At 50.9% G+C, this 24,171-nt stretch overlaps 1 protein-coding gene across 5 annotated transcripts in view; it reads left to right on the forward strand.

Moving 5' to 3' along the window:
- The first annotated feature begins 604 nt into the window (after positions 1-604).
- Insr (insulin receptor) overlaps positions 605-24,171 on the forward strand; it is a 140,793-nt gene continuing 117,226 nt past the window's right edge. For all 5 annotated transcript variants that reach the window (XM_004865316.2, XM_013065882.3, XM_004865317.3 and 2 more), the window contains exons 1-2: positions 605-927; positions 18,508-19,059. In XM_004865316.2, coding sequence (XP_004865373.1) covers positions 828-927; positions 18,508-19,059 — 652 coding nt within the window. In that variant the 5' untranslated portion in view covers positions 605-827. The remainder of the gene's footprint in view (positions 928-18,507; positions 19,060-24,171) is intronic.

Consider the following 24,171-nt stretch of genomic DNA (forward strand, 5'->3'; position numbering starts at 1 on the left):
CCCAAGAGAAACAATGCTTCCAGGTAACATTTACAACAGTTACAGTGAATCAAGACAGAATCTTCTTTGTCTCGGAGTAACTACTTTTGAAGATAATGATACATAGCACACTGTTATTCTTTCGTTGTTTTGTTCTGACACTTTATTTTTTTCATTATAAAAATGAAGCATGGATAGCAAAATAAACTTCAAATCAGAAAAAAACAAAAGCAAAATGGCAAAGAGATAGGATCCGTGTCTTTGGGTCGAGCATCCAGGGCGCTCCCAGGATCTGTGATTGGAGATTCCCGTCCGTTTGGGGCGCTCCCCAGGGCAGGAAACCGGGAGCCCCTTTGCGCCGGGTGGGCGCCGAGCCTGGGGCGCGGGGCCCAGCGCGGGGAGGCGGGAGACGGGGCGGGGCGGGGCCGCACCGGGCCCCGCCTCCCTCCCGCTCTTCCCCCCCCCCCGCCGGTTCCACCCCCTCTCCGGGCCTCTCCCGGCTCGCGGTCCCTTCCCAGCCGCAATCCGCGCCGCCTTTTCGCGCCGCCCGGACGGGGCCCAGCTGACGGTCGCGTTGTTTACGGGCCCGAGCAGCCCTCGCTCCCGCCGCCCAGGTGCCCGCCCGCGCGTCCCGCTGTCCGCGCGTCCCGCTGTCCGAGCCCGCAGATCGTGGCCCAAGGGCGCGGGACCAGCGCCGAGAGCCCGGGGCGCAGCGCGGAGCTTCGGGCCCTGAGATCGCGGGCCGGGAGGGGGTCTGGGCCGGCCTCCCGGGCCGCCGCCTCCGGTGATGCCCCCCGCGGGCCGGCGCCGCGCGCTCTGATCCGCGGGGACCCCGCGCTCCGGGAGCCATGGGCGCCTGGGGCGCGCGGGGGGCGGCGACCGCGCCGCTGCTGGTGGCCGCGGCCGCGCTGCTGGTGGGCGTCACGGGCCACCTGTACCCGGGAGAGGGTGAGTCTGGGGCAGCGGGAGCGGGCGATGGGGAGGGGCCTGCCACCCCACCTGGGCCAAAATACAGCCCGGAGCCCTCCCCGGGGGTGGGGGCGAAGCCCGAGGCCCCACAGCCAGGCGGGAAGCCGCTGACCTTGGCCTTTGCCCGCCGGGCTCGCGGGTTCGTGCCCCGTGTGCCCGACCCGGGCCGAGGAACTTTGTCCCAGTTCGCGCCCTGCCGCCGGCGCCTCTCCGGAGCGCGCCGCCCGCCGATCCCCGCCCGGCCCCTCGGGGAGCCTGGCCCGCGCGGGAGACGCAGCGACGCGCGTCCTCTGTGGGCCGCCTCTGGAGCGGGGTCGCCGGTCCGGACGGCTGCTGCGGGCGGCCGAGCGCCTGAGCGCGCAGGGTTTGGGGTCAAAGCTCAGGTGCCCCGCTCCCTCCTGGGGTGACGCTGCTGCGGAGGGGAAATCGTAGGACTCCCCATCGCCTGTCCTTGGGTCTAGACCCGTGTCCCCTCGAGCTCACGCCTGTGTCCAGATGGCCAGAGTTTGTTCTGCTTCCAGATGGCCAGAGGCAGGCTCCTGTGAGCAGGTAGCCAGCAGCAGTTGTAGCAGCGGGAGTGGGGTTTTCCTGTGAGACTATTAGGGTAACAATCACCAGGACTTGTCGTTGATCTCCTGGATCCTCGCTGTGGCAGCTGGAGGCACATACTCCTTGCACCCACTTCACAGAGGGGTAGACTGAGGCTCAGACAGGACCCACAACCTAGTTGTCCTGGAAGGGGCTTTGAACCTCTCCTCGTCTGGCCCTGTCCCAGGCTGTGGGCTCCTGTCTGCCCCTTAGCTTTGTCCTTGGGGACCTTGAGGACTTCCCTCCTATCACCCCTCCCTGACCTCCCGTGTCTCCTCCTGGATGTCCCATTCTGGGGGCTGGTGCACCGCAATCCTAGTGGTCATCTTCGGGCTTGATAGCCGCCTTTCAGATGGTGGGCCCCATCTTGAAGACTCGTTGGAGGGAATGTAGTTTGTTCCCTGGCTGTGGGGTCTGAATCTGTACTTTAAAGATATCTCTTGAGTGACTGCTTTAGATTTCTCCATAAAAGGAGATTAATCACGCCGAGGAAGGGGTTAGGCGGGGAAGGAAGAAGGCTGTGCCGTTGACGGCCAGGTTTGCTGAGCTGGCACAGTGTCTGCAGCGCCCAAGGGCCTCGTATGCAGTGGGTACTCAGGGAGGCTGGAAGCTGGGTTTGGGTTCTTGTTAAGAAAATCCCACAGGAGTCTCAGACCTGTCCTGGGCTGCGTGTTCATGTGTGTGCGGGCGTGGTGGTGCATGCCTGTAATCGCGGCGCTCGAGGGGCTGAGGCAGGAGGATCGCCTTGAGTTTGAGGCCAAATGGATTCACCATTTGTTTACCTGTTCACAGTTTCTACAGGGGCAGGGGATTATGTTTGTTGATTGCTGCAGAGTAGTGCCCAGCACGAGGTAGGTGCTCAGTAAATACCTTCATGTGAGTGAAGCACAGGTAGGTGGTAGAGACATTGGGGCAGTTGGACAGTTATCATCACAAGCTCCCGGTCCTCTGGAAAATCCGTGCTTCCCATAGGTGATCTCAGGAGGTCCTCACCGCAGCCCTGCCGGGTAGGAGAACCATTGAGGAAATGGGAGCTAACCCGTGGCTGAGCTGGCTGTGGTGCACTGGTTTCTTCAGTCGGAGCCCCCACCTCTGCTTTGGGGTAATGGTTAACAAAATCCTACCTAGTAATTGAGATGCGGCACCTTGGAGGCCCTGACAGGGGCAAGGAACTTTCCAGATCATTAATCTGCTGCAGGGCCCAGGGAGTGCTCCGCAGGAAGTCCCGAGTCTTTCTCAGAGGTGGCCTGGGGATGTTGCTCATTCTCCCCCACCCATTCTCTTGGAAGTCTTCGTTGCTGCGCTGAGCGGGGCCGTGTCTCCCTTCTCCACCTTCCCCTGGATTGGCTGGCTCTGGCCTGAAGTCCCAGGGCAGCCTCGGAGCCCTGGGTGGCTCTCCCTTCTCCAGGTCACCCCCCCTTGCAGTTGTTCCTAACCTGTGCTCCCCGCCCGCCCAGATACCCGGCCCTCCCCTTCCTTCTCATCCCTAGAGATGGTGGCCGAACCCCTGGGGTCCCAGCTTACAACACCCATCATTGACTTCCGCTTCCTTTGGCTCCGGCAGGTCCTCGGTGACTTTCAGGGCTTGGCTGGTGCCTGGTTGTGGGGCGTCTTGGGCACAGCCCTGGTCTCTGCCTGCTTGATGCCAGTAGCTCTGCTTCAGCACAGTGAAGTGTCCGAGACGCTTCCCCACCAGTACCCTTGCTCTGTCCCCTCTGTATTTGGGATCCTCAGTCACCTGAGCCCGCACCCTGCCACCCGCTGGACCCCCAGCCTTCCCCTGCTGGGCCTCCCCAGCTGCCCCCCTCCCCCCAGTTCTCGCTTTGTCAGCTTCCGGCCACTGTGCTGGCCATCTTGGGCTTGTGTGTCTCCTCCTCCACCGGTAGTGTCTCGAAGGTGACCCCTTTCATCCCAGGGGGCCAGTCTCCCTTGAACTCTCAGCTCCCTGTGTAATTTATATCTAATACGACTCCTTCTGAGACAGCAGGGGTCAGCAGGGGTCTGCAAACTGCCCAAACCACACTGCCTGTTTTGTGAATAAAGTTTTATTGACACAGGGCCACACTCCTGTTTAAACACATCTAGGGCTGCTTTTAAGCCCTCCTGGCAGGATTACGTAGTTACAACAAACAGACACACAAACAACAAACAAATAAACATTGATACTTTACACTGGGCATGGTGGCTCACGCCTGGGAGGCTGAGGGAGGAGGATCGCAAGTTTGAACCCAGCTTGGGCAACTCAGGGAGAATTGGTCTCAAAATAAAAAAGGGGCTGGGGCAAAGGCCCTGGGTTCAATCCCCAGTACTGGCAAAAAAATATACTTTGGCTCTTCATGGAGAGTTTGCCAACTACAAATCCCTGACCTGGACTAAACTCCTACACCACTAGTACCACGTCTTCTCTTCCTCCTCCTCCTCTTTCTCCTTCCTTTTCTTCTTCTCCCCTTCCTCTCCTTCTACCCCTCCCCTATTTCTTCTTTTGAGACGAGGTCTTGTTATGCAGTGCAGGCTGGCCTTGAACTCACTGTGTACCCAGGCTGGCCTCAAACTAGTAGCAGTCCTCCTGCCTCAGCCTCCCGAGTGCTGGGATGACAGGCGTGCACCACCATACCCAGCAGTTTTCCATTATTTCTTATGGGAAAAATATATTCAGTCTCAAACTTTTTGGTGTTTGAACATGAATTTGGAATGAATCGAGTTTGGCAACCGAAGTATCCTTGTATCTGTAGCCCTTGAGTCAATACTTGTGGTCCCTTGAGGACACTCCAAAAGTAGGGACCTGAGATCTGCTGCCCAAGGAGGTGCTTTCTGTTGTCTTTCAGTGCTGTGGACTCTGCAGTCTTCCCCCTGGGGACCAGTGCAACTGTCCTTTTTGTGATGAATTTGCTGCCTTGTTCTTTTGCAGTTTTGTGCTTCTTGTTGGGGATCTGCTGTCTTGTGTCCCCAAGGCAAGAGGGCTGTGCTGTCACCGGGGAAATACCCGTGTGTTTTTGATGAGCATTGTTCAGATTTGAGCAGTGGTACTCTTGGCCCTGGGCTCATTGTGAGTAAAACAATGATGTCCACTAAAGATACAAAGCGTCTCCCAACACTGTGGGGAACTGCGGTGGCACTACTGTTTTATGTAATCGTTAGAGCTTGTATTATATGTGCTTTTAAACTATATTTTTTGAAATTTTATCTTTTATTTTTTATCAGTGCATGTTTGCAGCGCGTGATGTTTACATTCCTGGTGTGGAGTTGGTACGGGTACATGACACATCCCAATTCCTTTTCCCATCTTCTTCCTCTCTCCTCTCCTCCCTCCATCTCTCCATCCCTTTCTCATTTGAGAAAGATCTGTCTCCCTACTTTGTATCATCTTTTTTTATTTTGCTCTTTATTTATAATTTACGTTTCTCATGTAAAAGAAACAACATGATATTTAAGCCTGTGTATCTGATTATTTATTTATTTATTTATTGGTACCGGGGATTGAACTCGGGTCCTTGCGCTTGCGCAGCAGGTGGTGAAACCACTGAGCTAAATCCCCAGCCCTGTATCTGATTATTTCACTTAGCATTATGGTCTCAAAGTGCATCCATTTTCCTACACATGACCCGAGTTTATCCGTTTTGCTGGCACAATAGTACTCCATGGTGTGTAAATACCACATTTTCTTTATCCATTCATCTGCTGATGGACACATAGGCTGCCTCCAAGGTTTAGCTGTTGTGAGCTGTGCTGCTGTAAACATAGATGTGGATGTATCCCTGTAATATGAGGTCTTTAGCTCTTTTGGGAAGATACCTAGGAGGGAGATAACTGGCTCAAATGGAATTCCCAGTTTTAGTTATTTGAGGAATCTCCACACTGATTTCCATAGTGGTTGTACTGGTTTATAATACATTTACTATTTTAATTGAAAAACCCTAAATATGATCCAATCACAAAACATGCAGAAAATAAGATTAAGTACTGATCTGTGAGCAAAAAATATGGGTGGAAGCTCAGAGAAACTGGCTGCATACTTCCCCTAGGAGCCATGGTTCCTATTTGTCATTTCAGTTTTTCAGCATTCTGCACACAGCGTAGCTCCCAGGAATAGAGAGGTGAATATTGGCTTTGGGGGTTCCTTCTTTATCTCTGGTTTCCAATTGCAAATCTGGGTGTGTCGTTTCCCATTTAGAATCCCTGGCACTGGGAATGCTGTTTGGCTATGTTTCCACCTGCTTGCAGAAAGTTGGCCGTCACTTGGAAATTTCCCAAGAGCACACAGAGCCCTGCCCTGGCTGTTTTTTGTGGGGAGGGTCAGCCCCCAGGGCCAGGCAGTACCAAAGTGGCCTTGGGGATTTTAGGATCAGGTTTTTTTATTTCCAGCAGGGCGAGATTTGCTCTTCCATGTGGTCAGGTACAGACTGGCTCTCGGTTCCAGCCGGAGTGCAAAGCCACCTTGTGAGGATGAACTTTTAATTTCCAATCTGGCTTTTGCTTCCAATTCTGTAAGTGAACAGAGTCTTAGCAGGTTTCTGGAAAAGCCCCTGTCTTGTGTTCAGGGACAGCAGGAGGTCACGGTGAGATTCCTGTTCCTCTCCTTGACTCTGTGGGAAGGTGGAAAGTACAGGTACTTTCCCCAAACTGCATGGCTTCTGAGGGCAGAGAAGGGTAATAGACAGGAAGGGACAGGGGAGAGAAGGGAAATGGCTGTTTTCTGACTGCTTCTCTGTGGCTTCTTACTGTCATCTATTCTCCGACTTGTATCCTTTTGTTTCCTTCCATAAGATCAGCAAGGAGATGTCCTGAGATGTTCATTTTTACACACAGTGTGATAAAAATACAGTGCATGTTTAAATTTTAATAAACTGAATACAGCAAAAGACACATTGCCATTATTCCTTCTCAAAATCCTCTTCGCTTCAAACACATTTATATGACTGTTCTTGCCACTTTTTGAAGTGGTTCTGGAGCCCTCTTTTGTGAGTGTCTTTAGTTTCACGGTCCTGGCTGCCTTGGTGTCCTGGATTGATTCAAAACATTTCCCTGTCGTGGTCATTTTGACGTTGGGGAAGAGCTGGAAGTCACACAGTGCCAGATCTGTGAATGAGGTGACACAGCGTCATGTTTCTATCAGCCTGCCTTCCCGTGGGCCGCAGCATTCACTGTATTTTTGATCACACCTTGTAAAGACTCTCATGAAAGAGGACTCCAGAGCTGCTCCAGAAAGAGGCCTGAATGATGGGATAAATGAGTTTGAAGTGAGGGGGAGAATTTGAGCGTGATTCGTGGCAATGTATGATTTTTTCTCCAATTTTCATTTTTATCAGTACATGTTGTAGTATGTACGTAATGATGATGTTTCTTGTGGGGAGTTGGGGCATGTGGTTAAAACCTTTAAGTCCTTTTTCACCCCTTCTCTCCCTTCCCCTCCTTCCACTTGACCCCTTTCCCGTTTGAGAAAGATCCATCTCTCTACTTCCTATTATACCTTTCTTTTATTTGCTCTTTATTTATATTCTCATGGAAGAGAAACCATATGATATTTAAGCTTATGTGTCTGATTTTTTTTTCACTTAACATTATGGTCTCAAGGTGCATCCACTTTCCTACAGATGACTCAAGTTTACCTTTCTTCACAGCAGAATTAAAAAGCTTCTCCACAGCAAAGGAAACCACCAACATAGCCAAGAGACAATTTACAGAATAGGAAAACATTTTCTTCAGCTATTTCTCAGACAGAGGACTAATATCTGAATATATAAAGAACTCAAAAAACCCGACTCCCCTCAAAGTAAAAGACCCAGTCAAAAAATGGGCAACTGAAACGTCTGGACAGATGGTTCTCACCCCCACATCTGATCATCTGCTACTCTGTTGCATTTGTCTCCATGGCAGCAGTTACAAAGTATCTCTTAGGTCTTACAAGACCCCTTGGTTTTTCCTGTTTTGTCTCCGCCCTGCCTGTCTCCCTCTGCAAACATCAGGAGGTCTTCCATGGGACTGTCTCTTCCTGTCTGGAGATTTGGGGGCCCTTGGCTTGACGTTTGATGTTCAGATTACAAAACATGCCGTTGGAATCAGCTTCCAAGTGGGTGTCTGGATCATTGTGGGATGTTATCTTTTTCCTAGTCCTTGTCCTTAAATGTCGTCTCCACCCTGCAGCCCTCCCAGCCCCACCCCCTCCATCGGGTCCTCCACCCACCACCTTCCACGGCAAAGTCCTCTGCTGTCATTGCTACCACCGCACCGGGGCCTTTTCCCAGCCCCTTCCCTGTTTCCTCAGTGTCCCCAGCCCCACGTCCCGAGCACCCCAAACCCCCACCCCAGACTCAGAATACCCTGATTCTGTTCTTCCTCCACTTTGCTGCCGGAAGGAAGTTTCTCATTTCTTCCTTCAGTCCTTTAGCATCTGTCAGCTGAATTCCCCAATCTCCTGGGTCCTGGCTTGGCTTCATGAGACTGCAAGTTTTGGGGTTCCCTGTTCTTTGAGCGTCCGCGTTTCCACACACCCTTCCCACTTCCAGGTGTCCTTCTTCCCGCTTCGGCCCATCGACACCACACCTTGCTCACAGACCGAGTCTGAGGTCCCCTTCCTGCCCCTGACCCCTGCCATCCCTGCCTCTCCTTTCTCTCGGAGTCCACCCTGCTGCCCTTGGAGGGGTCCCCATGGAATGCGGTCTGTGGTCCGCACGTCCTGCTCTGAGTGCATCTTCTGAGCTCATGTCCGGCTCAGCCTGCTCTCCACCGTGCGACCTTCAGCAGCCACATTTCTCTCTGAGCCTCTGTTTCCTCTGCTTCCTAAAAGCCCTTCTCAGCCACAGACACAGTGTTTCGCCTTGTGAGCCGCCCCCCTCCGAGACACCTCCTGCCCCTCCACACCCAGCTTTTTCCGGCAGAGCCTCCCTCCCATGCTGGCCTGTCCTTCTCCATGTGGCTTGCTCACGGTTCCATCGTTCAGTGTTACCGATCTGTCATCCATGGACTTTGCCAGCCTCTTCTGGCCATCTGTGTATTGATTTGGGGTCGTGGGGATTGGACTCAGAGTCTTCTCACTGAGGTGCATCGAAATCCTTAAAAAAAAGTTTAATTTTGAGACCGGGACTCGTTGCTAAGTTGCCCAGGAGTGCTGGGCTGGAACTTGCAGTCCTGCCTCAGCCTGGGATTAGAGGTCACAGGTTCTACCATTTTCTTTTCCCACCGTCGTCTCTGACAGTTCACCCTTCTCATCCACATTTCTCTGTTCCCACTACGCCCTGCCGGGTCCTGAGGGGAGCAGTGGGTCCTTCCCCGGCACTCGGGGAAACCCTCACCTGACCTCTTGACCCACTAGGATTTTCTAGAAGAGGGGAGAAAATAAAGTAGAAGCTCGGAGAGGGATGGATGTCTTGCTTATGACCACACAGCAAAGATGAGGCAGAGCTGGGATTTGAACCCATGGCAAAGAGCCACGGATAGCAAAACTGTCTTTCCTCGAAACTCTGGGAGTCTAAGGCCGAGGTGCTGGCAGGCTGCGCTCTTCTGAGGTCTGTCTGCTCCTGTCTTTCTCTGCCCAGCAGCAGCCCCTCCCTGCACTTCCGGCCAGCTCCACCCTCTCGCAGCTGGACCCTAAACCTGGGCCAACATCTCGGCCACGCTGGCTCCTTCCTTTCTGAGGCTCCTGGAAAGAGCAGCCCACAGTCTTGTCTGCTTACCTTGTTTCCATTTGACTCTCCCCTTAATTGTTTTTAGTACTGAGGATTGGAGCCTTCAGTACTGAGGACTCGGTACTGAGCTTCATCCTTGGTCCTTGCTTGTTTTCATTTTGAGACAAAATCTCCTTAAATCTCTAAGTTGCCCAGGCTGCACTTGAGGTTGGGGCCTTCCTGCCTCAGACTCCCAGTGACTTGGGACGACGGGAGTGTGTCAGCACGCGTGGCTCCATTTAGAATGTTCTTGTGGGGTTTTTTTGGTGGGGGGCAGGGCTAGGGGTTGAACCCGGAGCCTTGGACATGCTAAGCACACACTGCTGCTGACCCGTGTCCCCAGCCCCCTTTGTATGTTTCGACTCTTGGAGTCACAGGGCCAAAATCTGCAGGGGGGACGCGAGCCGACAGCATGCACTCTCTCCTTTCCTGTGCCTGGCTGCTCAGTTCCTTACTGCAGAGACCACCAGAGTTGCAATTCTTTTCAGATTTTGTTTTATATTTGATATACACATTCTCTTCTAGAGACTGGTGATTGTGCGGACAAGCCTGCGTGTCTGTCTGTGATTTCACATGAATGACATCACCTACTCCCTGCACACCTCACCCTGGAAATCCTCGCATGTCACCCACGGAGGGGCTCCCTCATTTCTTGCTAAGGCGTCCATCACATTTACGGCCCATGGGCCAGGTCTGGTATGGCCACCCAAACTGAGAATCGTATTGAAACCACTCTTTAAAAATTAATTCATTCTCTAATTTTTTGAGACAGGGTCTCACTATGTAGCCCAGGCTGGTCTCGAACTCACAGCGATCCTCCTGCCTCAGCCTCCTGAGTGCCAGGATGACAGGCATGCGCCACCAGGCCCGGCACCACTTTTAAGTGTTTGAAGAAAAACTCCAATTTCTATTTCATAACTCATGAGAAATATATGTCATTTAGATTGCAGTGTCTCTTTCTCTCATACACACTTGAAGAATTTCTTGGTATGAGTTTGTAATACGTAATAAGCCCATTTGCGGCGGGGAGGTGGTACCTACACTACTTGCATCTTCATTCCTCTCCTTCCCCTTCCCCTCTCCTCCCTCCTGTCTCCTCCTAGCCTAGAAACCCCAGCCCCATCTCCACAAAATCTACCTCCCTGTTTCCTCACGTCTTTCTTTTACGTTGGTCCTGAAATCACTTACACTTTGGGTTTCTCGTGGAAGAGAAGCCATGATAAGTGAAATAAATCTCTTACATTTTTCAGTGCTGGACATGGAAGTCAGGGCCTCGGCATGTGTTGGTCGTGGTGGCTGCAAAGGTACAGTTTCACGGTAGCAGTGACCACGATCGTATCTCATCTGCAAGACTGAAATACTCCTTGGCTCTTCCTAGAGGACGCTGGGGTCCCTCGAGTTACATCACTGCTGCCGAGACCTGAACAGGCTCCAGATCATCTGGAAGGGTCCTGGGAGATGCAGGCTCCGGGGGCGCCTCGCCATGGCCTGTGGGTCTGCGCGGGGAGGTGCCCCAGAACCTGTATCTCCAACAGGATGGTCCTGAGGCTGCTGGCCCTGGACTATGGTCAGTGTCTCGGATCCCGCATGGATGGGCAGCTAAGTTGCTTCTGTTTTGGGGGCAGTGGTGAGTGCTGGGGTGAAACACCTGCAAAGCACTGCTGCACAGTCTCTGGGCGCAGCACAGCGGCTCAGTTCCTCACTTCAGCTCTGCAAAGCGTGGATAGTTTCCCTGGGGCCGGGGCTGGCTCTACTCTGTCCCCTGCCCTTCTTGCCTTCTGTGTACCTGCTTTTCCACTCGATAATGCCAGAAAAGCTGAAACCTGGAGGTTTAAGTCACCCACTCACTGCCACCCAGCTGCCACGTGGCAAAGCTTGGAGTCCCACCTAGGCTCTCTGACCCTGAGTTTGTGAAGGTTGTTTGTTCTGTTCTGTTGCTTTGTCTTTTTGCTCTACCTGCGGCAAGGTTGCAGCCTGTTTATTCTATTGATAAATAACCTACTTATTCTTTTGTCATCTCCTCCTGCACCTGGCGTGATGTCTGACAGACTTGGATGCCTGGGAAACATTTGTTGACTGAATATAAGAATGATTTCCACATGGCTGACTTGCTGGTTCCAGAACCTGGGTTAGAATCCAGGTGTCTGGATGCTGCTGCTTGCTACGTCTTCTTACCCCCACCCCCCTTCTTGAGATAGGTCCTGGCTGTGCAGTCCAGGCTGGCTGTGAACTCACAGTGATCCTTCTGCCTCAGCCTCTTGAGTGCTGGGATTATAGGATTGTGGGCATGCACCACCTGCCCAGCTTAGAGAATCTTTAAGGGTTTCTGATTCCCAAGTGTTGCAGAGCTTGAATTTCTTGAAGGGATAAGGTGGGAATTGGTTCCACCCAGCACAGACTGAAAGACCAACAGGTGTATGTGGCCATGGCCCAGTTTCCATCCATGCTTCATGGGAGTGGCCGCACGTCCCACAGGGGCAGGCAGAGCAGGGGTGAGAAGTTGATCTGGTGGGTTTCTAAAACTGGTGTGGGGAGAGACCTGACACCTCTGCTCCAGACTTGTTGAGGAAGGATGCCTGAGTTTAGGAGGAAACTGTTCTAAGACTGGAAAGAATGAAGAAAGGAACATATGGGCCCCAGAACAGGTTACTGGGGAGCGTCTGAAGAACTCTGTGACTGAGGAGCAGTGGCGTTTGGGTTGGAGAACAGAAGTTTATGAACTCTTCGGATTTCTGGAATCTTCTAGAGTCTTCTTTCCACGCCTTTCTTGTTCTGCCTCCCCTGCTTTTCTCATGGTGGAGAACAAAATAAGGGAAGAGGAAACACTTTTCAAGATAGCTTTCTTGCCAGGCTTCTCTCCTCCTGGAAAATTCTGATTCCTAGGAATTCAGGACCAGCACAGTCCAGTAAAATCAAGGGAAATGTAACTCAACTCTGTCCAATATGGCGACCACTGTCCACATTCACCTCTTTAGCTCTCAAAACTATGGCTGGTGAGAACGAATTTTTAGTTTTATTGAATGCTAGTTAACTTGAATGTCAACACAGACTTCCATGTCACTTTCATTTATTTAAATAAAAAGAAATCAATACTCAGTTGGGCATGGTGGTGCACACTTATAATCCTAGCACTCTGGAAGAGTGGGTCAGGAGGATTGAGTGTTTGAACCTAGCCTGGGCAAACTTAGCAAATTAAGGGACCCTGTCTCAAAATAGAAACAAATTAAAACAGGATTGGGAATGTAGGTCAGCGTAAGGGCCCTGGGCTCAATCCCCAGTGTAGTAAAAACCAAATCAAACCAAACAAACAATCAAAGCTGATTCTGCTATTAGAAAACTCTTGAGTGTGTTTAGACTAATTTGGATATATGGACCTACCTTTTCCTTATAACCTAACTTTTCTTTGCTTCCTCCTCCTTTTCTCTCTGTCTCTCTGCTCCACCTCTCCTCCCAGGGATTGAACCCAGGACCTTAGCATTGACCTACATCTCCAGCCCTTTTAAAATTTTTACAAGACAGGGTCTCACTAGCCCACTAAGCTGCCCAGGCTAGACTTGAACTTGTGATCCTCCTGCGTCAGCCTCCCAGAGTGCTGGGGTGACAGGTGTGCTCCACTATGCATGGCCTTAGGCCTATTTTAGAAGGAACGGAGAAAGTAAAACCACAGCACAGCAGTCCGAGAGTATAGTTGGCACATTTGTTTGCTGGCTGGGCTGGACTTAGCAACAGAACTGCGGTCCTAGTGGCACCATTTGTTTTTCATAAAAATGTGCATGGAATCTGTAATCACAGGCCGAGGCAGGGGGATTGCAAGTTCAAGACCAGCCCGGTCCATTTAGGGAGAGCTTGTGTCAAAATAGAAAAAAAATGTTTCAAAAGGGCTGGGGATGTAGCTCATTGGTAGAGTGCTTGCCTAGCATGTGTAAGGCCCTGGGTTCCATACTCAATACTTAAAAAAAAATACATACATATATATATATGGAGGAGCAGCACCGCCTCCAGGGTTATTTTTAGAATTCAGTAAGCACTGAGGAAATACTACTCTCAGGAGGGTCCTGCAACCGGCTCCCCTCCCCTCCCTGCCTGAAGAGAGGCTGTGACCCAGGTACCTCTTACCAGGAACTGGCCTTGTCCTTCATCCTCGCTTGCTGGCAGAAGCCAGCAGGAGTTTCTCCATCTCTGTCTGGCACCTTTTCTAACCTCCTCTGGGGATTTCTTGGTCCCAGCAGTAAATTGCTCTATTGTCTTTGACTAATGGGGACACATTGGGCTTTAATGACTTGAGAGCTAGGTTCACAGGAGATTAACAAAAAGCAAACAGGAGATTAAAAAAAAAAAAAGCAAACTGGAGCTTGGAGAAAGCCAAGCGATTCTTCACGGTCTCCTGAAGTTACGCCCGTTTGACTTTTATTTGTAACAACCTTGGTGAGGTGGAGTTCACCTGCGTATAATTCTCCCACTTCAAGCATGTAATTCGGTGGTCTCGAATACATCCAGAGTTGTCCAACCACCACCATCAATTTTAGAACATTGTCGTGATCCCCAAAGAATCTCCACACCCTTCAGCGCTGATTTCCCAGTCCCCTCCCCCAGCACCCAGCACCCACGAATCTATTTTTTGTCTGTGAATTTGCCTATTCTGGGCATTTTATATCAATGGAATCATGCACTTGGTGGCCTTTTGTGCCTGGTCCTTTCATTGAGTGTGTCACTTTTCAGGCCCTATCCGTGTTCTGGCAGGTACCAGAGCAGGTACCTTTCTGTGGCCAACTAATCCTCCTTGGTATGGCTGTGCCACATTTTGTTTATTCATTTACCCCTTGATGGGCATATGGGGGGCGGTCTGTGTCACATTTCCGTAATCACTGGGACACAATACCCAACACCTGTAGCTTAAAGGAGGCGAGGTTTATTTTGGCTCAAGGTTTTAGTCCACAGTTGGCTGAGTCCAAGGCAGAAACAAGATGGCGGAAGGGCCTGGGCGGGGCAGCTGCCCACATCATGGCGACCAGGAAGCAGAGAAAGGAGGAGTTGGGACAGAGATCCACCCTTCTGGTCACAGTCCTAGTGGGCCACTTCCAACCAGGCCCCATCTCCCATTCAGCCATGAACTCGTGTGGATGAATCCGCGGATGAGTATAGTGCCCCCACCATCCAGTCACCTTCCAAACACGCAAGAATTTTGGGGGACATTTTAGGTCTAAGCCATTACAGCTGTCTTCCAGTTTGGGCTTTCCTGAAGAGCTCTGTTATAGACATTTGAATACAAATTCTTTTCCTTTTTTGGGGTATATACCCAGGAGTGAAATTGCTGGGTTTTATGACAGCTCTTCATTTAATATTTTGAGGAACCGCTAGACTTTCCCCAAGTGGCTGCACCTTTAACATCCCCGCCAGGAATTTCTGAGGGCTTGGTGTCTGCATCTTTGTCAACACACATCTGTGTCTCAGATCATACCCATCCCAGCAGGGACCCAGTGGTGTTTCATGATGGAAATTACACTGGCGTTTCCTGGTGTCCTATGGCCAGTTCATCTTTGGGTGCACACTTGTTCTGACTTTGGCTCCTCCATAGCCCGAGACAGGTTGGACAGGTGGACAGGTGTTCTTTGTAGTGTGTGTCTCTGTGTCATAAAATACAGACTGTGAAGTTCGAGTTTGAGAAGCCCAGAAATGAGGCCTGTGGAATATAGGACTCCCATTTAAATGTGAATTTCATATAAGAAAATTAAGTTCTTTTTTGTGTATGTGTGTGTTCTGGCAATTGAACTCAGAGCCTTCACAATGAGCTACATCCTTAGCCCTTCTTATGTTATTTTATTTATTTTTGAAAGAGGTTTCACTATGTACTTCAGGCTGGTACTAAATTCACTATGTAGCCCAGCCTGGTCTCAAAGTGACAGTGATCCTCCTGCTTCAGCCTCCTGAATGCCAGGATGAAAATCATTCACCACAACACCCAGCAGTTTTTGAAATAGTCTCACTAAGCTGCTAAACTGCCCAAGCTGGGCTTGAAATTGTGATCCTCCTGCCACAGCCTCTCTGAGAGTCCTGGGATTACAGGCAAGCACCACCATGCCTGGCTGTACAAAGAGTAACTTTTAAGCTTCAGTATATCCCAAACAGTGCATGGGATATATTTATTTTGAAAAATTTTATTTTATTGTGTTGTATTTTATGTTTTTGTCTTTTTGAGACAAAACTCACTTTGAACTCACTTTGTAGCCCAGGCTGGTCTTGAACTTGCAGCGATCCTCCTGCTTCAGCCTCCCAAATGCTGGGATTACAGATGTGCTGCACCATGCCTGATGAAAGATTTATCTATCTATTTATTTATTTTTGGTACCAAGGATCGAACTCGGGTCCTTGCACTTGTGCAGCAGGCGGCAAAACCACTGAGCTAAATCCCCGGCCCCGAAAGATTTATTTTTTAAAAAAATCTGAAATTCACATGTAATTGCTAACTCTGGCCACCCTGCCTGTCCCTGCTGCTCTGTCTCACACCAGCACTCAGAGCTTGGCTTTTCTCATCCCCTGCAGGGATGGGGCTCCTTGGGTGGCCTCGGTGGTGCAGTGTGGATGCTGCAGGTGTGACTGGCTGGAGCTGGCGTTCCTGTCCCTTGAATCTGCCTTCCGGGCTGGGCTGGGCTCCTGTGGGGTGCTGGTGGGTTCAGTCCAGGGACAGCAAATGTCAGAGAAAGTGGCCGTGTCTGAGCGCTGGGCACGGGGCCTTTCTCTGCTCCTTCCCCTCGAGCGAGTGTGCGGCTTCATCCGTTCTGCACGGACTGCAAGCCAGGGACACCGTGACTTTCTCCTCCCTAAGCGATTGTTTGCTTTTGCAGTTTCTTTCTAATCTGCTTCTTTTGTGGGTGGTTCTCAGGGTGGATTTTAAGAGAGTCTTCCCTGGAACCGTCTGTTTGCCTCAAAGGTATTGGATGCAGGTTTAGTGTCTTGGAATAAAACAAGCAGGGGTGTGTACTAAGCCTTATATTCCGGGTTCTGAGTGCCTGCGTGTGTGTGCGTGTGTGTGTGTGTGTGTGTGTGTGTGTGTGTGTGTGGGCAGGGAGGCTCTGCCAAGTGTTAACTCACAGGTGTGGGGCACAGGTGAGGGGAAAGACCCAAATAGGCATCCGAGGAAAGGCAGTCAGGCCGGGCTGCCTATAGGAGGAGGCATTTGAGCTGGATCTTGAAGCATGATTGATGGGCAGCACTTAGGGAACTAAGGCATAAAGGGGTTTGACCAGCTCAGAGAGGACCGCGTACATCCGGGGAAATCAACAACAGCACGGCCGGTGCCTAGGTCAGGGGTGTGCCTAGCGCCTGTCCTGTCTGATTGCATTTATTTCCCCTCACGGGGCGTGTGACAGGGGACGCAGGGTCTGGGAGTTGGGTGAGCGCAGTTGGCAGGGCTGTTCAGTGTGGCTCAGGGGAAGGGGTGGGATCCTGAGGGCTGTGACAGTGAAGTACAGGGTCCTGGGGAGCCACAGCGGGTGTCGGAGCCTGGGAGGCCCCACCTTTAGGAGGAGGAGCCCATAGGATGTTTGTGCAGCCGGCACCCACCGGGATCCGACTCCTTGGGAAAGCGCTTGCCCCACCCAGGTGAAAGGTAATTAGGCCTTGATCGTGAGCCAGGGAGGCAGGCCTGGAAGCGGAGTCAGCCAGGAACAACACAAACGTGTCCAGCCTTCCAGGTCCCGTTGTGGATGCGGGCACCTCTGTCCCCACTGGCCATTTCCTGAAGGTCTTCCTGGTGGACGTGCCAGGCACACGGTGCCCTTTCCCTTTCTCTCCGCACCTGCTGTGTTGCTCAACGCCGCTTAATCCTGTTGTCCCCGTTGGGTCAGAGCAGGATGATGATTTTGAGGCTTCGACGGAGCTTGCCAAAGGAGTTACTTTCTTTGCCTTTCGAAAGTCATAACTTAGGGGTGGGCGCTTTAGGGAAAGGCGCTCACGGGGCTGCTGCAGGATTTGAGACTCAATGCCAGGTCTCATACGCACCAGGCTGGCACTGTCCCTCTTTCTTCTTTGTTTCTAAATTTATTTTATTTTATTTTGGTACCGGGGATTGAACTCGGGTCCTTGCGCTTTCAAGACAGGTGGCGGAACCACTGAGCTAAATCCCCGGCCCTTCTAAATTTATTTTTAAATCATTTCAGTGGACATGGAGGTTGTTGTACATATGGATACAGGACAGTGTGATAATTTCATAACACGTTTACAGTGTGTGTGATCAATGCCTCTGACGTTTATTATTTCTTTGTGGCAAGAGCATTAGAAATATCTCTTGTAGCTGGGGATTTAGCTCAGTGGTTCCCCCGCCTGCCTCAAAAATGCAAGGTCCCGAGTTCAATCCCCGGTACCAAAAAAAAGAAAGAAGAAGAAATTTCTCTTGCAGCTATTCTGGAATATTGAAGTGTGAGTGAAAAATTAGTGACTATTTAAATTAAAGAATTATTACAGTAAAAGACATTGCCATGAATCCTTCTTCAAACACACTTACCTGGAGGGACTTCCAGAACTGCTTCAGAAAGTGGCAAGAATGTTGGGTTAAGTGTGTTTGAGGCAAGGTGGAGGATTTTGAGGGGCATTAATGGCAATGTGTCTTTGCCTGTCATACGTTTTAAAAAATTTAAGCATTCACCGAGTGATTTGATCATTTCTTGCACAACACTGTGAGGCTCACTGACCACACTATCCAGGGTACTAGAACAACAGAACTGGTTCCTTCCACTTGTAACTTTGTCCCGTGACCGGCTTCTTTCCTCCTCCTTCCCCTCCTCAACCTCTGATATCCACCGCTCTGCTTTGAGTCTATGAAAATAGCCTTTTGAGATTCCGCATCTGTCTTCCTGTGCCTTAACACACTACGCTCCACGATCAGCCATGTGCTGCGAGAGGCAGAATCCCACCCCTTGTGGGGCCGAGTCCTCTTCCACCACGTGTCTGTGCTGCATTTCCTTTATCCATTCCTCTACCCATGGACCTTTGGTCTGATAGCTGTTACCAAAAGACAGTAAATAACCAAGGCCGGTGAGAACGGGGGAAAGGGTGGACGCTGTCAGTGGGAATGTGAGTTGTTAGGGTTAGGATTTACAGGAAACACTATGGACCTTCCTCAATGCACTAAAAATAGAATTACCTTACAATACTGGGCCCGAATCCAAGGCACATGGGATCAGGATGGGGAGGAAGTGTCTGATGCCGTGTTTATTGCTCACGTCACCCAGAGTGGGGACCAGCCCTCAGTGTTCTCACCTGCTCGGGGCGTGTCTGCTCACCCATCTTGCTTTTCTCTTCCTTCCGCTTCTAGTGTGTCCGGGCATGGACATCCGGAACAACCTCACCAGGCTGCACAGGCTGGAGAACTGCTCCATCATCGAGGGACATTTGCAGATCCTCTTGATGTTCAAGACGAAGCCAGAAGACTTCCGAGACCTCAGTTTCCCCAAACTGGTCATGATCACCGATTACTTGCTGCTCTTCCGGGTATATGGCCTTGAGAGCCTGAAGGACCTGTTCCCCAACCTCACGGTCATCCGTGGCTCCCGCCTCTTCTTCAACTACGCGCTGGTCATCTTCGAGATGGTCCATCTGAAGGAGCTGGGGCTCTACAGCCTCATGAACATCACGCGGGGCTCCGTGCGCATCGAGAAGAACAATGAGCTCTGCTACTTGGCCACCATCGACTGGTCCCGCATCCTGGATTCTGTGGAGGACAACTACATCGTGCTGAACAAAGATGACAATGAGGAGTGTGGAGACATCTGCCCAGGCACCACGAAGGGCAAGACCAACTGTCCCGCCACTGTCATCAACGGGCAATTCATAGAGCGGTGCTGGACTCACAGTCACTGTCAGAAAGGTACGTGGGACCCGGGTTCTCCTCTGCCTTCCAAATGGAGGCTGTGAGGTAAGGGCCTTCGCAGGTTAGAGGTGGCGAACGTTCAGCAGGGCTTTTGAATTGTGACTGCTTTGGGCACAGTGGCCCCTTTATCCGGGAGGCAGAGGTTCCTGACCTTTTTGGTACCAGGGACCAGTTTCATTAGGGCAGTTTCTCCCCGAGTGGGCTGGCGAGATGGTTACAGGATGGTTCTATGGAACTTCCGCTCTGGATCCCTTGAATATGCAGATGACAGGGTTCCTGCTCCTATGGGGAGCGTCTAGAAATTCAGATAAAGCTGCCTCGGTCCCCCAGAGCTCAGTTCCTGCTGTGTGGCTGGGGTCCTCACGGACCAGACACTGGGGACCTGGAGACTTCTGCCTCGGACAATCTGCTTCAAAATCTCTGAGGCCACAAGCAGTACTGAGCCCAATATGGTTTCTTCTGATACGTACATACTTATGGTGAAGTTTAATTTATAAAGTAGGCACAAGAAGAGATGGGCAACAATGACTAACGATATACTAGAACACTTGGAGTCATATACTGTACAAAGTGTTCTGTAACATCACTGCTCAAGCACGGTGGCACTGTGACTCTCAATCTGATAACCTCGAAGGCTACTAAGTTACTAAAGGGTGAGAATGCTGGACAGAGGGACGATTCATGTCCCAGGTGGGACAGAGCAGGGTGGCTAGAGATTGCATCATGCCACAGCACACTATGAAAACTTGTTTATTTCTGGGATTTTCCATTCAGTATTTTCAGACCACAGTTGACTGTGGGTAACTGAAATCGTGTGAGGTGGAACCTTGGATAGGGAGAGGCTCGTGTAGTGAACCCCACTGTTGCAGTGGGCAAGCAGCCATGGGCAGGTGTAAACACATGGTGGGGCGGGGCCTCAATAAAACTTTATTTGCACAGACAAGTCGTGGGCGGGCCATATTTTACCCAGGGGTTCATCATTTGCTACCTTCTATGCCAGACAATGAATGCCCCTATGTTCCTCTTCCATGAGAGAAGGAGAAGAATGGCAGAGTATGAATTTATTTTTTCTTTGAATATAAAAGTCAAATTGACCATGATGGGCATTTGGCAAAAGAACTGTGTAGAAAGCAAAATATGTGTCTTAGGCCACAGGGAACCTTGATGATCATCGTTTATTGGGGATACTTCCTTCTAGTGAGTACTCAACAGACCTATTGTGTGTTAATGTCTTTAACCTTCTCTGGGATTGCATTTGGGTCATTTTCAGTTTCCATCGAGACATTCCGGGGTTCAAGCTTTATCTAGCATTTATTTCTTCAGGCCTGTTTTCCAGAAGTACAATTTCTGGGTCAGAGGTTCTGGTTCCCCAATGCCGCATGTCTTTCCGGAAATGCTGTACCCACGGCCGCTCCTTGTAGTGTTGGACAGAGGGGGACACTCTGGCCAGCCTCGAGTGGTGTTTGCAAATTCTTTCATAATTTTCTCAGGTCTGGGAGGAGGCCGGGTGTTGAGATGGTTTCTCTTTGCATTGCTTTGATTGCTATCCGGTGTTGTACCTTTTAAAAAAGGCTTATCACTTGGGTTTTCTTTTCTTGCTCATATCCTTTGTCCACTTATCTTTTTTTTTTTTTTTTTTGGTACCGGGGATCGAACTCAGGTCCTTGGGCTTCCGCAGCAGGTGGTGAAACCACTGAGCTAAATCCCCGGCCCAGTCCATTTATCTTTTAATACCTCAGTGGTTTTTCAGATTTTTATTAGTCCCTGCTTGCGGTACGTAGTGTTTGCGTTCCCCGTGTGGAGCTGGTGCTCGCTCCCAACACACCTTCGTTCCTTTTCTCCCCGCTCCAGCCCCCATGCCTTCATCCTCTTCCCCTTTGAGAAGGCTCCATCTCCCTGCTTCCTCTTTCCGATCTTTCATTTTGCTCTTTGTTTATAATTTGTGGAGTTTGCGAGTTGAATCTGTCCGCGCCTTGACTTCGTGATGTTTGCCTGCAGACACAGGCCTTGTTCAGTGCCGCTGAGGCTCCGGGATGCTCAGGGCTGGGTTTTCGCCTCTCCTTTTGGTACTTGATGCCAGCAAAGCCTCTTTCTACCCATGAGGCAATTTTCCACCCAAGTTTTAATCACGACGGTTAAAAAATTTTTTTTTCGTCCTCAACACTTGGGGATCTATCCGTGTGTATGATTTACGTAAATAACAGGTCGGGGTCTCAGTGGTGTTTATGGCAGAAAGCACCCCAGTTTCGTGGCTGTTTTTCTTTGCACCCAGGGCCTTACTGTTCCCAGTATCAGCTTGATAATGTTTTCCTGTCCGAGGAAGCTGTGCCCTGCGCATATTCATCGCTCCTTTATTGCTTTATTGGCCTTTTTCACACATTGTAAAAGTCGTTGGGAAGAATCAGTGAAGGGGAGAAAGAGGTCGGTGAAAGTGAGTGGGTGGCTCCAGGGTTGTATCACAAAAGATAGGAGAAGGGAGGAGATAGGAGGTCTTTTCACCTGAGGTCAAATAGGTGGGGAAGATGCAAAAGAGGAGGGAGTTGGGTGCAGAAGGGAGGGTGAAGAACACAAACAGCTCTGTAGAACAGGGGATTTCTGAGCCTGGAGGGAGTGGTGATCTATTGAAGGGTGGATGTGGGAGGCCAGATGGTATTCGCTGATGGAGAGGGGAGGGTGTCACCCTGTACGAGAGGTCTGCTGTGTTAACGAGAGTGTGCAGTTATCCTCCTGTTAGTGACCAGAGAGGTTACTTAGCTTGCCCAAGGCCACACAGCTAATAAAACCAGAGCTGGGGTTTGCACCAACTCTTTGTAAGACACACAAAAAAATCCTAATTTTTTAAAAATTTTTTATAGTGGCGGTGGGGCTGTCCACTCTGTTTTAGAAGTAGCGGAGCTGCTTCTAGCAGGGGCACCAGGGTAAAGAATGGAGAATCTTGGCAAGGTGATGTGTATAATAGGCCCAACTATTTGGGAGGCTGAGGCAGGAGGATCACTTGAGCCCAAGAGTTCTAGACCAGCCTGAGCAACAGAGTGAGACCCTGTCTCAAAATAACCCCCCAAAACAAAACACAAAACAACACAGAAAAACCAAAATAAAAAGAAAAGAAAAAACAACAACAAAGAAATTCTTTTGCCAGCATTGATTTCTCCAAATTTAAGTGCTTGTTTGAAATGTTTGTGTCCTGAGGTAGAATGTAAGCCATGCCTTTGTGGATTTATTTCTGTATCCATTTTAGTCAAAATCCTCAGACTGGGACTATCTGCACTTGAGTCTCCTGCTCTCTGATGTTCCAAGGAGTTTTTTAAATGGAAATTTAAAAATCTTTTATTGTTGAGAACCAGGCTTGCTTTTCCATTTGTCGCCGGGGAAAGGGGCAGCCGTAGGGACTGGGGACCTGGATCCTGCCATCCGCCCCCCGCCTCTCCTGTGCTGGGGTCCCCTGTGTGTCATCTCGTGCCTGTTCATGGAGTCAAGAAATGATCGACTTTTGAGCAGCCGCCCCCGTGAGTTGAGCTCAGCTCAGCCCTGACCTTGTTCTGCTTTTCTTGTTTTTGCTTTGGGGTTTTTTGAGACAGAGTCTCCTAGGTAGCCCAGGCTGGCCTTGAACTCGTGGCGATCCTCCTGCCTCAGCCTTCCAGATGCTCTGAGGCCCATGCCACCACGCGAGGCTTTTTGCCTTTGTGCTGCTTGAAACTCAGTTTCTTTATTGTAAAATATACATAACGTGAAAGGGGCCATTGAACGCACTTCAAGCGCACAGGTCACCGGCGTTCAGCACATTCCCTCCCCTGTCTCACCATCCATCTGGCTCTAGAACTTTCTCTTCTCTCTTGACTGAAACTCTGCTCCCTTGGAACACAAGCTCCCCAGCCCCTGGTTTGCACCGTTCTACTTCCTGTCTCTGTGGCTCTGATGACTGTAGGGAGCTCTTGGCAGCGTGTGTGTGTCCTTTGAGTCTGGCTTTTTCACCGAACATCATGTCCTCAGGTTCACCCACACTGTAGCGTGTGTCCTGATTTCTTTCCTTTTCATGGCTAAATACTATTCTATCCAACCTCTGAATGCTTGGGTTACTTCCAGGTTACAACAGCTCGGGATCTTGCTGCTGGGAACATGGCTGTGGCTTTTAAAATGCTTATGTTGACCTTGTTACCTGGGCTTTGGGGGGCTTATTTAATGTCTGGTGGGATTTCAAAACACAGAACAGACCAAAATGAGCCTTGAGAAGATAGTCCCATCTCAGGGGACAGCCACAGACCCATGAAAAGTGTGTCAAGTATTCTTCCCTCACCTCGAACCTTCTCAGGTATCTCATTGGGTGTCTTGGCCTTCATCCTCTCTTGCCGGCTTCCTGTGGCATCTGGGGATGGGTCCTCACTTTCGGTCTCAGGATGTGGAAGGGACCGGCCCTGCGTCCCTGAGGCTGCCAACATGGTGGCCCATGCAGACACGGAGAATGGGACTAAAGAGTCGCTCGGGGACGGGGCAGTTGCCAGAAGCAGGACTGGTGAGCTGCGGCCCTTACCTGGCCTCAGGCTCGGCAAACAGGGTGGCCGTAGCAGTGCTCAGAATCGGGAAGCACTGGCTTCCAGTCCGGTCTTGCTGTTTACGGGTTGCCAAATGGGTCAAGCCTCAGTTGCCCTCTCTGGGAAATGGGGATCCTCATGGGACCTGTTTCTTGGGGCTTGGAGCTGACGTGAGGTTTTGTAGGTGGTGTAGTTAGCGCCCGGCCCTGCACCAGTGCTCTGTGGGCTTGCCCTTTTTGGTGACCCAGCCGCTGGGCGCATCTGCCCAGTTTCTGACTCCAGGCTTGGGGCGGGCGAGGAAGGTCTCCTGCATACCTGCTGATGCGGGTGGGTGCTACGGCCAGGGCCCCAAGGGAGGGCCACCCCGATCTCTGGGTGGTAAAACTTGGAGTGGGCTGGAATCTCCAGTGCTGGGCATTTTGAGGAACTGGAAGCCTCAGGGCCTGGCTGACCAGCTGCTCTGGCCAAACCCGCTGGCATTTGCTTTCTGGGAGGTCACCTCAGCTGCTCCCTGCCGGTCAAAGAGATGGGTGAGGCCAGGGGAACTGGTCAGCAATGCCAGACAGACGCAGGCAGGAGA

This window comes from Heterocephalus glaber, unplaced genomic scaffold, assembly GCF_053883595.1.
Source record: "Heterocephalus glaber isolate CG9 unplaced genomic scaffold, H.glaber_assembly_v1.0 deba00001761, whole genome shotgun sequence".
In the NCBI taxonomy this organism is placed as follows: domain Eukaryota; kingdom Metazoa; phylum Chordata; class Mammalia; order Rodentia; family Bathyergidae; genus Heterocephalus; species Heterocephalus glaber.